The sequence below is a fragment of the Eulemur rufifrons genome, chromosome 23, assembly GCF_041146395.1.
Source record: "Eulemur rufifrons isolate Redbay chromosome 23, OSU_ERuf_1, whole genome shotgun sequence".
Lineage (NCBI taxonomy): Eukaryota > Metazoa > Chordata > Mammalia > Primates > Lemuridae > Eulemur > Eulemur rufifrons.
Genome location: NC_091005.1, coordinates 1,104,396 through 1,118,888, shown reverse-complemented (window position 1 = coordinate 1,118,888; position 14,493 = coordinate 1,104,396). Strand labels below are relative to the sequence as shown.

At 55.6% G+C, this 14,493-nt stretch overlaps 1 protein-coding gene across 1 annotated transcript; it reads right to left on the bottom strand.

Annotated features, from left to right (window-relative positions):
• Positions 1 to 279: 279 nt before the first annotated feature.
• C23H16orf95 (chromosome 23 C16orf95 homolog) lies at positions 280 to 13,707 on the bottom strand. Its single transcript, XM_069456717.1, has 8 exons — positions 13,681 to 13,707; positions 10,372 to 10,430; positions 8,487 to 8,538; positions 7,589 to 7,729; positions 5,786 to 5,932; positions 5,135 to 5,171; positions 2,405 to 2,618; positions 280 to 327 (listed from the first exon to the last, which is right to left on the bottom strand). Exons 1-8 carry the CDS (start codon positions 13,705 to 13,707, stop codon positions 309 to 311), a joined length of 696 nt encoding a protein of 231 aa, XP_069312818.1. The 3' UTR covers positions 280 to 308.
• Positions 13,708 to 14,493: the final 786 nt, after the last annotated feature.

Sequence of the window (14,493 nt, the reverse complement as noted above, 5' to 3'; positions counted from 1 at the left end):
CGGGGGCACGGAGGTGGGGAACGAGCCCCTCCGAAGTGAAGGGAAGCCAGAGGGCATCACGTGTGAGTTTCATAAATAACGTTTATTGACTGCACTCAAAACAGAATCTCACCCGATCCACACCAACTCCGCTACGGCTAAGAATCACCTGATGGTAAATAATTTGGGTGGGATTTTGGGTGTGAATTATATTATATGAGAAAATATGGACATCACAGACTCCTCCCGATCGGAGGACTGTCATTGAAGATCTTGATTGTGACTAACATTTTTGTTGATGCTCTCGACAGTAGCTGAAGATTCCAACTTCAAACCCAAAAAATCTGGCTGGGAAGCAAAGAGAGAGGCAGTTACTAGGAAGCGTCCCCCAGACTGAGCCCCCACTGCCCTCGGAGTGCCCTTGGCCGGCGGCCTCCATGGGGCGGGTCCCCACAGCACTCAGGGCCCGAGACGTCCCAGGCAGGGACGGGGCTCTGGGGTGTGGTCCCGGTGGCATTGTTTTCCAGCAGTGGGACCCCAGGCGAGCCTCCACCTCTGCTCAGTGCTCCTTGTGGAAAGGGATGACAACTCCCACTGTGAACAGATGAAGGCCAAGGCGGGTCCACCCCCGACCCAGAGGGCTCCCTGGTGGGAATTCTGAGCTTGCCCCTCTCCAGCCAGGCCACCAGACGGGCAACCATGGCTCCTCACCAGATAGCCTGGCATGTGGCCTTAGGGGTCTCACAAGGCACCCACACATCCCAGGCGGACAACACACGTTCTCCCGAATGGCCGGCAGGTGCCCACACCTGTCCTACAAGCCCGGCTCAGAAGCAAACACATGACTGCTACAGAACTACAAAGTGGGGGGCTTCCCCCATCCCCCTGGACAAATGGTGACAAGGACGGGAGGAGATGGGGGGCCATGGGTACCGGGATCCAGAGGTGGGAAACAGGAAGCCGTACTAACATGTAGGGTGAGCCTCAACCTCCACTGTACTTTTGGGGAACTTCAAAACAAAAACATGACCCCAGGGCCCACCCTGAGCAACCTACCCTGAACCTCTGGAACTGGGCCAGGCAGCTTTCCTTTTCCCTCCTCCCCTCCTGCCCTCCCTTCTTCCTCCCTCCTTCAGACCTACCAGGTGATCCAGCAGTTTCCCTTTGGCCTCCCCAACTGTCTACCTCACACTTATCTTTCCAGCCAAGCTTCTTTCTTTGCTCCCAGAGTGGGAACAAAGGAGTCAAACTCAATTTGACAATCAAGTTGGCAAAAATAAAAAGATAAACTCTCAAGAAAAACAACAAGAAGGAAAGTCTTCTGAAGCTGCCCTCTCGCACCACTCACTGTGCTCAGAGACTCGCAATGCTGAGGGCGCCGCCCAGCCCCGCCCCAGCGCTCTCGGCCTGGACAGGCTCTCGGGGTCGCTGGGGACCCGACAGGAGCTCATCTCAGCATCGTCTCCCAGCCACCCGACAGAGGCAGGAGAGAGGCTCCGGCTTCCAGCCCAGACAAGTGGGAAGATAGGCCGACTTCCTGCCAAGAGTGGCCAGACACCAGCCAGATACCTGCTGGCTGTGTGCAGACACTGCTCATTTTCTAGAACCTTCCTCTTACAAAGAGTGGAGGAGACATTTAAAGAGCAAACAAGTGGCTATGCATTTGAATTGTGTGTCTTCACATGTTCATGTGCGTTTGCAGGTCTCCACGTGCATCCGTCGTGTGCATGTACCCACGTGCTTTCCCACACAGGTGTTAGCAAGCACCTACGCTGCTTGGGCAACGGCAGGGAGGAGGAGGAGGAGGGGAGGGAGGAGGTAGAAGGGAGGAGGAAGAGGAGGAGGAGGGGAGGGAGGAGGTAGAAGGGAGGAGGAGGAGGGGAGAGGAGGAGGAAGAGGAGCTTTTCTGACTCTGGGAGCAAGGTTCTGCTGTGACCGGGAGGATGCCCTGGAGGTGTTGTGGTCACGGGGCTGTGGGTGGTCACGGGGCTGTGGCCTGTGAGGGTTCCAGGGGCAAAACTTGGGGGGCCAGGGTGGGAGCTGGAGCCCAGGGATGGGCTTCCCCATGGAGAGCCTGGTGGCCAGGGCTGGGCTGGGACTGGGAGCAGGTCCCCACCCCGAGGGGGCGTTCAGACCCCAGAGGCTGGCAGGGCACTAAGATCCACCGTCAACCCCACCGCGATGACAGAAGTTGGGACTGGTGCTATCCTGGGAGCAGGGAAGGGGTGCACAGAGAAAGGTAGATGAGCCCCACCTGCCCCTGGCCCCTCTGTATGCCCTTGGCTGGAAGGTGGGGAGGGGCAGGGCCTGCAGGGCAGGACGGCCACCCCACCCTCGGTGGAACCCCTGCTGCCCACCACCCCTCGCCCCCTACGAGGGCAGCACTGTGCCCAGGGCCCCAATGCCTCCCACCTGGCCTGCTCACCGAATGGCCACTATGACCCTCAGGACGGCCTGGAGGAGTGCGAGGAAGCCGAGGCTCATGGGCAGCAGGGGGGTGGGGGCGCTGGCTCCCTGCCCCAGAGCAGGTGGCCTGTCCTGGTGAAGGGCCTGGAGCTGCTGCCACCTGAGCAGGAGGTGCCTGTCGCCACAGCAGACACGCCAGCGGTTGTGCTGGGAACTCGAGTCCAGGAGGGTTTCTATGTGGGCAAAGGGCGGGTGTGAGGTCGGGGGAGCAGCCTCGGGTTGGGGACACTGACCCCATCAGGCAGACGGAGAAAGTCTTGCCAGCCCTGACTTCCTGGGCGGTAGTGGCCCCAGCGGGTGCTTCCCAACAGTCCCCATCCCCTAGCGGCCATGCAGTGTGTGCAGATGATACCACGTCTACTGGGATTTGTTCCAAAACCACCTTTAGGGAGAAACCAGGTGGGCTACAGGCAGTGGCACAGCGGCTTCTTTAAACCAACCTCCGCCTCGAAAAGTATTTGAAATTTTCCACGACGAAAAGGCAGTGGCGGCCACGGGAGGAACCCGCGTCCCAGCGCCTCCACGCCCTCTGGCACTCCGCAGACCGCCTCGGCCCACGTGTGCGCCTCCGGAAAATTCTTTCTTGTTATTATTACACTGTTAGTATGCTACGAATATAAAATACGCACTCCAATCACATTCAAAGGAAATGCACTATTCATAGAAATATAACAAACATAGTTTCCTCATAAGAAATTGCGCCACAAAAGCACCGAGCAGAAACGCACAGAAGCCTCTTTACCAGAAAAACGAAGACCAGACATAGGAGCCGTCTTGCTGAAGTGGGACTCGGGCATGGCGACTCTTTGAGAACGCCTCTGGCGCTGCTCTGGTCCTTGCTGGAAGACTCTCCCATCCCAGTGCAAAAAGCAAATAAAATAACGTGGAAATCAGCTGGGTTTGAGGCCAGAGAAAACATTCCACGTTTTAAAAATCATCCTGTACTTGAAGACTCGGGAGAGAGAGGTCGTAATTCTCCTGTGACACTCGCTCTCCTAATCCCGTCCCGGGAAAATCTTCCCGCTTGAACGGCTTTGAGGCTTGGAACGTTACGTATACAAATTGCCTACACTATAAAACAATGCTTGGAGTAAAAATTAAATGCTGGTTTTTAAAAACACACCAGTTGATACATATGATTCAACAATAAACCAAGTAAGCTTTCAGCTCTTCCTAATATGCAAGGCATTTAAAGCCAAAAATAATCAAAAACAAGCCCTCAAACGTGTGATTGTGCAGTTCCTCCCATTCCCTTCCTACCGCCCTGGAGTTTTGTTACGAAGGTGATTTCTGGCTCTCGTACCTGCCACTTGAGCTAACGTGCCACTTTCTGCTTTGTTCCCAGAGTGAGAAACGCGAGTCTCTCTTTGTGGGGTCTTTACCTCGCCTAACCTCTTCCCGCCGGGCCCACACGCGTCCCCTGTGACACGCACCCCCAGACCTGTGTCTACACCCCGCAGGGCCCTGGCCTTCTGGGTTCACACCAGTGGAGTCCTGCCGGGTGGGCCTGTTCTCCACGTAGCGCTAAGTCTTGGGGACCTTCCCAAGTTACTCATCTGGGTCCATTTCACTGTCCCTCACGCTCCGTCCCCAGGTGGCCGGTGCCACGGTTCAAACACACCACACCGTGTCCGCTGTCCTACCAGAGGTGCTCAAGTGATTCCAGTATTTTGCTCTGAAAACTCCTGCTGAGTGTGGGAGTCTCCACGGGGGGTTCGACGGAAGGTTATGCATGTTGTACAATATGACAGCTGCCTCCAAATTGCCCCCCACAAAGGCTGTGACAAATTACAGCCCTGCCAATCGTGTGACTTTTATAATCAAGAAAAAGTACTTATTTGTGCACCATGAAGAGGTGGCCGTGCTGGTTGGTGACTATTCATTTCCCAAGCACTGCCCCACCCCTGGGCTCCAGGAGCTCCACTCAGACCACTCTCCCTCCCCGGGACCCCGGGCACCCGCCTCCATTCCCAGAGTCCCGCGCTCGCAGATGCCAAGGCCCACCCGCCTGTTTCAGAGACAAAGTCACGGTGGGTGGAGATGTCGATGCCCCAGATATGATGTTAGGAGAGCGTGAACGTGCAGATGTCCGTGTCACAAGCATAGGAACATGCAGCAGGTCACAAACACACAATACAAGAATATGCTTGTCATGAGTATGTGACACTGTGTGAGTACATGCTGCACCCATAACGAATGTACAAATGTACATACACCAGGTCCCAAGTACATGAATTATGTATGTATGTAATGAATAGATACATAAATGTTATGTTTTGAATATATAACGCATCATGAATACACAAATGTGTGAGTATATAATAGGATATACAGGAGTATGTGCTATGTCATGAATACATGTATATACACACGCCCCAACTATGTCATGAATTATAGAAGATTAGAGCTTAAATGACAACCACTTCAGATGTCACCGAGCTGGCTTGGAACCTGGTTCCATCGGGAGAGCCGCGGCTAACAGACGGGTGGGGTGGCCTGGGGAGTTGCGGCTTCTCTGGGGTCACTGGGGAAAGACGGTGAGTGACCAGTGGTGCCTGGCGAAAGCAGGGCAGGGACCTGCAGGCATGTCACCACTGTGGTCCTCTGTCTCACAGGTGTCTGCGGACGAGAGGAGTCTCCCCACCCACCGTGACACTCGGGACGGGATGAGGTGAGCTCACGGAGTTACCTTGCATACCGTTAGCACTCCGCTGCCTCCTCGCCACCTACAAGACAAGAACAGGGCACCTGTGTCAGCCCAGCAACCCATGAGAGGGGAGGGCCTGGGGACCCGGACTCGACCCCTCTGGGCAGAGGCAGTGGCCCACTCAGAACGCCAGCCGTGGTGCCTTGCTACGAGGCCTTCACTCTGGGGACAGTGCGCTCCTCAGTGACGAAAACCAGCAGCTGGAGGTGTGGGTGAGGGGAGGAAGGAAGCCTCTGCCTCCCTCCCAGAGACTGGGACGCAGGGGACAGAAGGGCCCGCCTAGCAGCAGCCGCTCTCCTGGGACGGGTGCTGTGGGGGCAGCCAGATGGACCAGAGAGAGGACAGGAAATCCTGATGGTCCTTCCCAGCCTCCGTCCGTGCCAGGGCCAGGGCTACAACCACGGGATGCAGCGCAGACGAGGGAGAGGCAGCGGAGAAGAGGAGGAGGGGCAGAGGAGACGAGGAAGCCCTCCGCAGACCCCCCCGGGAGACCTGCACGGCCCTCCCTTCGGCCCAGCGCCTCTGCGCTCCACAGCTGTCACAGCACCCGCTCTGAGCAGTGGCGTAGGCCTCTCTCGGGGACCTCCGGGCACCCCGTGCTCCCCTTCACCCTGCAGGCCCAGCCATCCTCACCTGCTTCTGTGACCTCAGGACCCGGGGCACCCAGTAAGGCATCGCTGCCTGGTCCCTGGGCACTGGGAGGTGGCCTCCAAATCGGTGGCACGGGCAGGGGCACATCTTGGTGGTTTGGGGGATATGAAACCGGACCCTCTTTGCAATCTAACAGAGAGGAGGGGAAGAGCAGGTTCAGAAGGGGCTGGAGCCACACCCAACACCCGCTGGGCCCAGAGAGCTCCTCCCACGTCTCTCCCGACACAGGACCCAGACCACGGTCTCCCTGTGAAGACACACCCAGAGGTGGGGGACACAGGACCTCCGTGGCCTGCCTGCCCTCATCACTCACCGTCTGCCCCTGTGCCGTGGCACATCCACATGGCACCCGGGCAGAACACACGGGGCGGCATCGGGAGACCTGGCTCCAGCCTGAGCCTAGTGGTCTCCCGCAGTGGCCCTTGGGCGAAACACTTAGCATCCCAGGCCCCAGCACTCTCAGCGGGAAGAGAGTTCTGCTGGCATCTGACAAGCCGTCAAGTTCACAGACACAGCCTGTGACCCCGCAGTCCCAGTCCCAGGAATACAGCCTCTGGGGACACTTTTGCATTTGCAGCATTGTGTGCAAAGGAATATTCACTGCGCCATGGTCCGTAGTGACTGGACAGCCTGAATGCCCATCAGAAACGGACAATAAATAACGGATGGTGGACAAGAGGGCAGCGGCCACCTGTGGGAGGGGAGAGCAGAGCTGTCGGCACTGGGGGTGGCTCGGAGGCCAGTGGCCAAAGCTCAGACTCACTGAAACCTGAGCTGGGCCTGGCGGCAAGTTCGGACCCGCCCTTTTCATTTTAATTTCATTTAATTGCATTTAGGGATAGAATATTTTTGCTTTTTTCTTATTAGTTTGCATTTCCTTATGCATCAGTGAACCAGCTCCCTGGAGTTGGCTCCATCTCAAATCCCACAGGTAACAATAACGTTTACCTTTAGTGAGCACAACTGCGGCTCCACACTCAGGTAACACGTGGCCACCCAGGAATCCAAGGTGCCTCAACCCCCACCCTTTCAACCTTCTCTCCCCAAACCCCATGCTGCCCTGGGCCAAGGCCACTCTAGCAAATCCCACTTCACTGACACCAACCCTTAGAAATACAGGAAAACACGACACTTCTGACACCGCGTGTGGGAGAGTTACCCGCACACCAAGCAGTACACAAATGTTCACAGCAGCTTTATCCGTAACCGATTACAAGTAGAAACAATCCAAATGTCCTTCTGGATGAACAAATTATGACCCATTCACAAAATGAGACACTACTCAGCAATACAAAGAATAAACTATTGACGCCACCATGTGGATGGATCTCAAGATATGGCCCCGAGTGCAAGAAGCCGGACAGAAAGAGTACGTATTACACGGTTCCATTTTTATAAAACTCTAAGAAACGCAAACTAATCCATGGTGACAGAAAGCAGATCAGGGTTGCCCTGGGGATGTCAGGGTGCAGGAGGTTGGAGAGGGTCACGCAGGGGCCCCAGGAAGCCTCCGAGCGTTGTGTATATGCCCGTTACTTGACCGTGGTGGTGGTTTCACGGGGGGAATACATGCGTCAGGACTCACCAATCTAAACACTTTACACAGGTGCAATTTATCCCATGCCAGTCATACCTCCAGAAATCTAGTTTTTAAAAAATATGTTCTAAAAAATCACAAGCTGTGGCCCAGAAATTTTTAAATATCATTCATACAATACTTATAATTCTGATCCCCTGACGTGCACCCTGCACCTAGGTGAAGACCCCCTGCTTCAAGTCACCTACCTGCTTTCGGGGTCTCAGGGACTGAGGGACCCAGTAAGGCAGCGCTGCCTCAGCCCTGGGCACGGGCAGGCGGCCCCCGAATCCGGTCTGGCACTCACAGCAGATGGGCTTCCGGAGAGCAGCGCAGGGGCCACGGTACATCTGAGCAAGGTCCAGAAAATACAGAATTGAAGGTGACGTAGCCAAGGAACCCTGGCATAGCAGGGTGATGCTCAGAGCAAGAATGTCAGGGCCAGGGACAGGTGCCCCAGCTCCTACGGCAGCTCAGAAAGAGGCAGGTGACCGTGGCTCACCCCAACGCCTTCCAAGGTCATTTGGAGGAGGATCTGCAGACCAGGCATGCTGGGATTCTCAGCCGGTTATTGCCATGTGACTGCAAACAAGTCTCATGGGCCCCCTCTGAAAATGGTGCAGTACAACCAGCTCTGGAGGCTTTCGGGAGATGAGTGTTGCCTTTAAGGTCACCTGCGTCATTCATGGTCTGCAAGGGCTGAGTCTGAGCTCTGAGTGCTTCATGGTCTGCAAGGGCTTTCACCTCCATCTCATGGGACCCTGGCAACACCCACAGGCGGGAAGGAGAGGGGCTGCCATCACCTCTAGGGGCAGATGGAGAAGCTGATCCCCAAAGCAGGTACATTAGGTGGCCTGCTGGTTCTCCCAGGGCTCCTAAACCCGATGAGGTACCATGAGAACCAAGGGGGTGGAGGGGAAAGTGGGTGGCAGTGGGGGCCTCTACACAGAGATTTGAGGACTCAGTGATGGCCCCTGGGACCACAGACTTTCCTGTCCTGTGCATCCTCTCATGAGATGCAGCTTTTAGACCCACATTCTCCACTCTCCTTGCCCCACGGGGTGTGCTAGGGTTGTGGCAAACTGGCTGAGGGTTTGCTTTCCTTACCGAATGATCTGTGAGGCACACTTCTTTCCCGAAGGTTTGAAATGTGCTCTTCCTAGGAAAAAAAAAAAAAAAAAGCGGAAGGCTTAGAAAGTTCCAGGGTTTGCATAAACTGAGGGGCCAGGGTGCTAGGGCAGGGGCTTGGGCCAGCCTTCTTGGAACAGACTCTTATCAATAAACCCCTGGGGTGGGGGGTCATCCTTCTGAGCCCAAGAAGGGTTAGGGGGTGACCTCAGAAGCAGGTGTGTGTTTGCTAATGTCTAGGGGTTCCTGGATGCCAGCTGTTGTGGCATCCTGCATTGCCAAGCCAACTTGCTTCAAGTATGCTCCAGCTAAACTTGTGCTTGGACCCCCAGGAAAGACGGGAGTGTTCCAATCTGGTGAGAACTTTCCAAGACCTTGAGTTGCCAATCACACTACCTATGACACTTTGCCAGACACCCCCAGCTTACTGAAATACTAAAGAAAAATACTGTCAAAACTGTATGTTCATGAAACTCCTTCCAGTATAAAAACCCAGGTGCTTTGTCTCTGGGGTGGTAGCATTTGGGGGTACACAGACTCTGGGTTACTCTTCCCCATCCCTCTCCCCAACACATTGCTTGAATGTCAGCCACGTGGAGAGTCTCCAGCGGGTAGAAATCAAACACAAAGCAAAGCCCCGTTTCCCTGACGAAGGTGTGTCAAAGTGCTTTGTAACCTGGAAACTACAAGAGTGATACGAGTGTTTTTGCACTGCATTATCATAATCATTTTTATTGCTACTTTATTAGAGTAATAGATTCAAACATCTACTCTCCCCACTGATGCTTGAAAACAGAGGCCGAGGGGCATTGCCCTGCACAGCATACCAGCCCCCTTCTGGTAGTGACAGCATTGCTATTTTCTTGGGGGGCCATAACCCATCTCAGTCCATGTGCCTCCGGTGGCTGAACTCACCACTCCCCAATCTGGAAAGTGAAGCCAAGCTGGTCTCAGAGATTGGCTCAGTATGGTACCATAACCCAAGTCAGCCCAACGAGACTTAATTCTGGGACTCTGTGCTGGACTTATTGGGAAAAGAAACTCTCCTTCTTTTGGTTGGGGTTGATAATCTGATAACATGTAAACCTCAGGAGGTCTTGGTGATCATCTTGTCTCCACAAGGGAAGCCAGCACAAAGGAAACGAAGCCCAGACATGAGAAGGAACTGTCCAGGACCACTGTCCTTGTGCACCTGGATACACCCATGCCTGAAGGCCTACTCATGTCAGTTTCAGTTCTGTGAAACAATCAGTTGCCTCTTTGTGCTTAGGCCAATGAAGACAGGTTCTGGTCAGTCGTGACCTAGAGTCCCGCCTGCGTGGAGGTAAGGCGAGCCACGCCGGGCACTGGGCGCTCACAGGTGTGGTCCGGGCACCGGTGGGCAGGTTTCGGGGGTGCACTTGCCTGCATAATGCGCTCTGGGTGTGCGTGCATGCCTACCGGACCGGACCGGACCCGACCGCCGGCCGAAGTGCCCAGGGCCGCTCAAACAACATTGCGATAATGACAGCGACCACGACGCCGACAAAATCGGAGAGCGGCTCCCACGGCTGTCACTTTTTATAGCTGACAAGCACCTTCACACCATTGTCTGCAGCCTCGCTGCGCCAGCGAGCCCGTCCGTCCCTTCTCCCTCCGCCCCGACCCCGACCCCGACCCCGACCCGGACCCCAATCCAGTCAGGAACCCCAAGCCCTCGGGCCGTCACCCAACAGCCCCACCGGCGCGCGCGCCGGCTGCCCGCCCCGCCAATTGGCCCACATCCAGCCAATCAGACGCAGCCTTCTAGCGATGTGCACTTAGCTGGCGGCTGATTGGTCGTTCCTGGTCGCAGCGCGGCCCCGCCCGCCCGGGAGCCACTCACCGTGTCCTGCGGACCGGCCCCGGGGGGCCAGCGGGCGCCCCTGCCGGGGGCTCCGTCCCCTGCAAGGAGAGAAGGAGGTGGGACCGGGCGCGCAGAGCCTGCGAGGGCGACCGTGCCCGCGGTGCAGGGACGAGCTGCACTGAAGGGCCCTCGGGCTCCTCTGAAATCTCAGGTAGCCGCGGCGTCGCGCCGCATCCGGCCGCCCTGGCGTGGGCTCCAGCTGCGACCCTCAGAGAAATGTGCCTCTGGAGCAGCCCGGGCGTCAAGGCCGCACGTTCAGACAGCCGCCATCCGAGGGCCCTGGACCCCCCAGGCCACCGCAGTCCTCCCCCGAGCTCGAGTGTGCCCTCTGCCTCTCTCGTTACCCTCCTCGGGTTACCGCAGACTCCAGTTTGTCCCACTTTTCAGTATTTTCATGGGGACTCTAATACTCTTAATATTTGTATTTGCCCAAACCCCATCAGAAAAATCTCTAGCCCTGAGGGGCGATACCTCATTTGCTGCGTGCGGTCCAGCCATAGAGCAACAGGATGCTCCCAGGCATCCCTGCTCGGATTTCTTGGCTCCAGTTTTTAACCGTTAAAGTCGTGATCCACGAACAAGGCTGAGCCTCCAGCCAGTTCATACATGCATGCTGTCCTGGCCAGCACCCCTGCTGATTGGGCAGTGCCCCTACCATATTGGCTCTTAATTATTTCAAATGTCACCATGTGTATGTGTGTGTAAATAATGTTGTCGGTGGCCTCTTTCTAGCTAATGACAAAATTATCCAGAATCTCACCATTAGCCTAGCCTTTTACTTATGACTAACTCATTTCTGCCCACTTTGGAGCACTCTCGGCTTCTCTGCTGTCTCCATTTTCCTCCTGAGCCCACTGAAATGTCACTCTAGCCCAGCAAGTTACAGAAGACAGGCTCATGCCCCTGGAAGCGCTGACTGTCACCTCTGGGACACTGTCTTGTCATTTGGTGTCAAGAATAGCTCATCACCACCACCCAAGAACGGTTCAGATGAAAAGGACTGACAGTGCCAAGTTTGTCAACGATGTGGCTGCTGGAACCCTCATTCATTGCTCATGAAATTGATACACCGTATTGGAAAACTGGCAGTATTTAAAAAAACTTAAACATGTGAATACCCTATGACCAACTAATTCTTTTCCTTACTTAAAAGAAATAAGAGCTTATATCCACCAGAAGACATGAACAAAAACATCCACAGCCCCAAACTGGAAACAACCTAAATGTCCATCCACAGCCATAGGAGAAAAGATTTTAGAAAGTGTGACATATTCACACAGAGGAATGCTAATGCTACAAGGACAGAAAAGAACACAAAACTGTAACCCACGACAGTTGGGTTGAAGCATACAGACAAGCCAGACCCCAAATGTACGTATCATTCCACCTGTGTGATGTCCAGGAAAGCAAATCCGTCACGACACAAGTTGGTGATTCAAAGGAAACTCTGCCCTAGCGGCCCCTGAGTGTTCAAAGTTACCAGAGACAGATAGATACAGACAAGTTGCTCCACTTTGCTCATTTTTGTCTGCAAATAATCCCAGAACCAGTCCCAAGGAAGTCTGAGAAGATCAGATGAGACAGAGCGTGACACGTGTTTCAAAGAGCAGGGCACAGACTGAGTGTTCGCTGCCTGTCAGCTTATTCTGTGAGCGTGGCTGAGCGGCACTTCCTTCTCCCTGTGCGTCCCTTTCCCTTCCTGCTCCAGGCAGGAGGTCGGCTTACTGCCTCCGGAGAGGGAGGTGGGACCAGAGAAGCTCCCGGTTACCAAGTGTTTCTCTGCCAGGCTTTTCTTCCCAAAGCCCCAGGTAGGAAGGAGGCACAGCTCTGTGAGTCCCCGAGTCACGGGGACCAAAGCCAAACCTACAGAAGCTGCTTGATCCCGGAGAGAGACGATTGCAGGCGCCTCCCAGGCAGCCTGTGACCAGGCAGAAGCAGGGCTGCTGGGCACAGTGGTGCAGTTTGTTCACCAACCAAGGGTCCCTGGCTGACAGCATGAGCGGGGCTTGTGTTTACTCTGCCCTCAGCCTACCAAATCACATGTCCCCCACCCGGGCACTCATGGCCACATGCTGCCAGCTGCCAGCACCTGTCACTCTGTTCAATGGCTCCTTCCAGTCAGAGAGTAGCCTGACCCATGTCTAGGGCCAGCCCTCAACAACGATGGGGAAGGTGGATAAATATTCCAGCTTCTCCGCTCTGCAGCCGGAACGACTCCGGGCACATCTGCACAAGCTTCCAGCATCCCCCGCAGAACTGCACTTGTGATGAGACCCTGGTGCAGGCCCGGCCTTCCCCCCCCCACCTCCCCACCGCCCTGCCTGTGTTTCCCTGACCAACTAACTACTTGGAGAAAAGACAGCCCCTTCCCACCATCCCTCAGACCGCACACCTGCTGCATGAAGGGGCTCCTTCCGATGGGTACCGAGCCTCATGGCCCCTGCATCTGTGCCACACACCAGCAAGAGTCCAGAGCCAGAGCCGGTCCACCCAGGAACGAGAGCACTGACCCTTGGAGACCCGGTGGGCAGAGGTGGACTCCGCCAGTCACTGCCACATTGGTGGTCCTGGCCAGCTGCCAGCAAGTGGTAAAATCTTTAGGGGGGGAAAAAAAACCCCTGGGCAGATGCAGGGAAAGGAGCAGCCTTCACTGCCAGCAAGACTCCCTGCCAGTGGACAAGGAGCAGGGAAGAGACTCGTCCTCCAGGAGGGACACTGTCCTCAGTGCTGGTGTCGGACAGTGTGCAGGGCAGGGCCCGGGGACATGTCCGCCAGACTGTGCAGCTTCCCCTGGGAGGCCCGACTGGGGAGAACGCTGCTCCCACGCGTGTGCACATTTCTCTGTCTGTGGCTTTGAAAACAGCACTACGGGAGCACACAGCACTACTAAAACCAGAAACGAACCAAAAATCCCTAATTTTGTTTTGAGGCTGGCTTGTTCTTCCAGGATAACTTGCCTAATATGACCCACGACAGGCATAGAAAAGGTGTCCTACACATCCAAACCCTGGGGGTAAAGTAAAAATGTGGTTTTAAAAATAATATATAAATAAACTATAATTTTAAAAATCTCAGTCTGTCACTGGGGGCACTTTTGGGGTCCCTCTGAAGCTGAGCAGTCCCTTCCCAGACTGGGGTCCCAGCTGCTGCTGTGCTGGCTTGTGTTCTGTATTGAGTGTGCCTTGACACAGGACTCTTATTTTAAACCAGACCGTGGCGCCCTGTGGTGTGTGACCAGTCCCCACCCTGGGCGTCATTCCGAGCACCTCTGCTGGCTCCAGCCCTTACCTTTCCTCGAGGGCCCCCTGGCTCCATGGTCGCCCCCTATTCTCCCTGCCTCTGCCACTGTGACATCTTGCAGTTCTGTCTTCCGAGGGGCCGTAGAACATCAGGGTCTTGGTCTTCGCTCACTCCATCCGTCCTGCAGTCTGCTGGGGGACACAGCATCGCTGTCCTCCTCTCACCAGAGCTGAGTGAAAGGGCACAGCCGTGACAACCAGGCTCTAAGGGTTTCCTGATTTCCAAATGCCTCTGTCACCATCTCACCGCCCACCCCATACACGTGGCACCGAGGAACCCCTAGGGCTTTCTCTGAAATTACCAGAATGTTCTCTAGAAGAGGGTCCTGTGCGCTGCATCCCCCACGCCGTGCCGCCCACAGAAGCTGGCCCTCTGATAGAACTGTGGAATGCTGGGAACAGAGGAGAGAAAAGCTCCACAGTGATGAGGGCTGTCCAGCCCTGCCCCCTTCTGGTCCTGCAGGGAAGCAAGGAGAGGGGAGCCTGAGGAGGGGACAGAAATTAGGTCTAATTCCTCAGTGGGCCCCCGGGCCACAGTTGTGCTCAGTAGCAGCTCCCTGAGCAATTACCTTCAGCAGGGCTGGCCGTCCGTCCGTCACAGGGCTCAGGGCAAACACCCTTCTCTCTGCTGCCTGGTGCCCAGGTGGGGACGGCAGCCCTGAGCCCGCGGCTCCATGAGGTGGGCTCCCGGGGCGAGGCAGTTGCGAGTACAGCCTGAGTCGCAGCGTCCAGCAAGGGCTGAATCAGATCCAACACCCAGCTCTGCTCATGCCCACCCCATCCACCAGTCCCCAGTTCACCC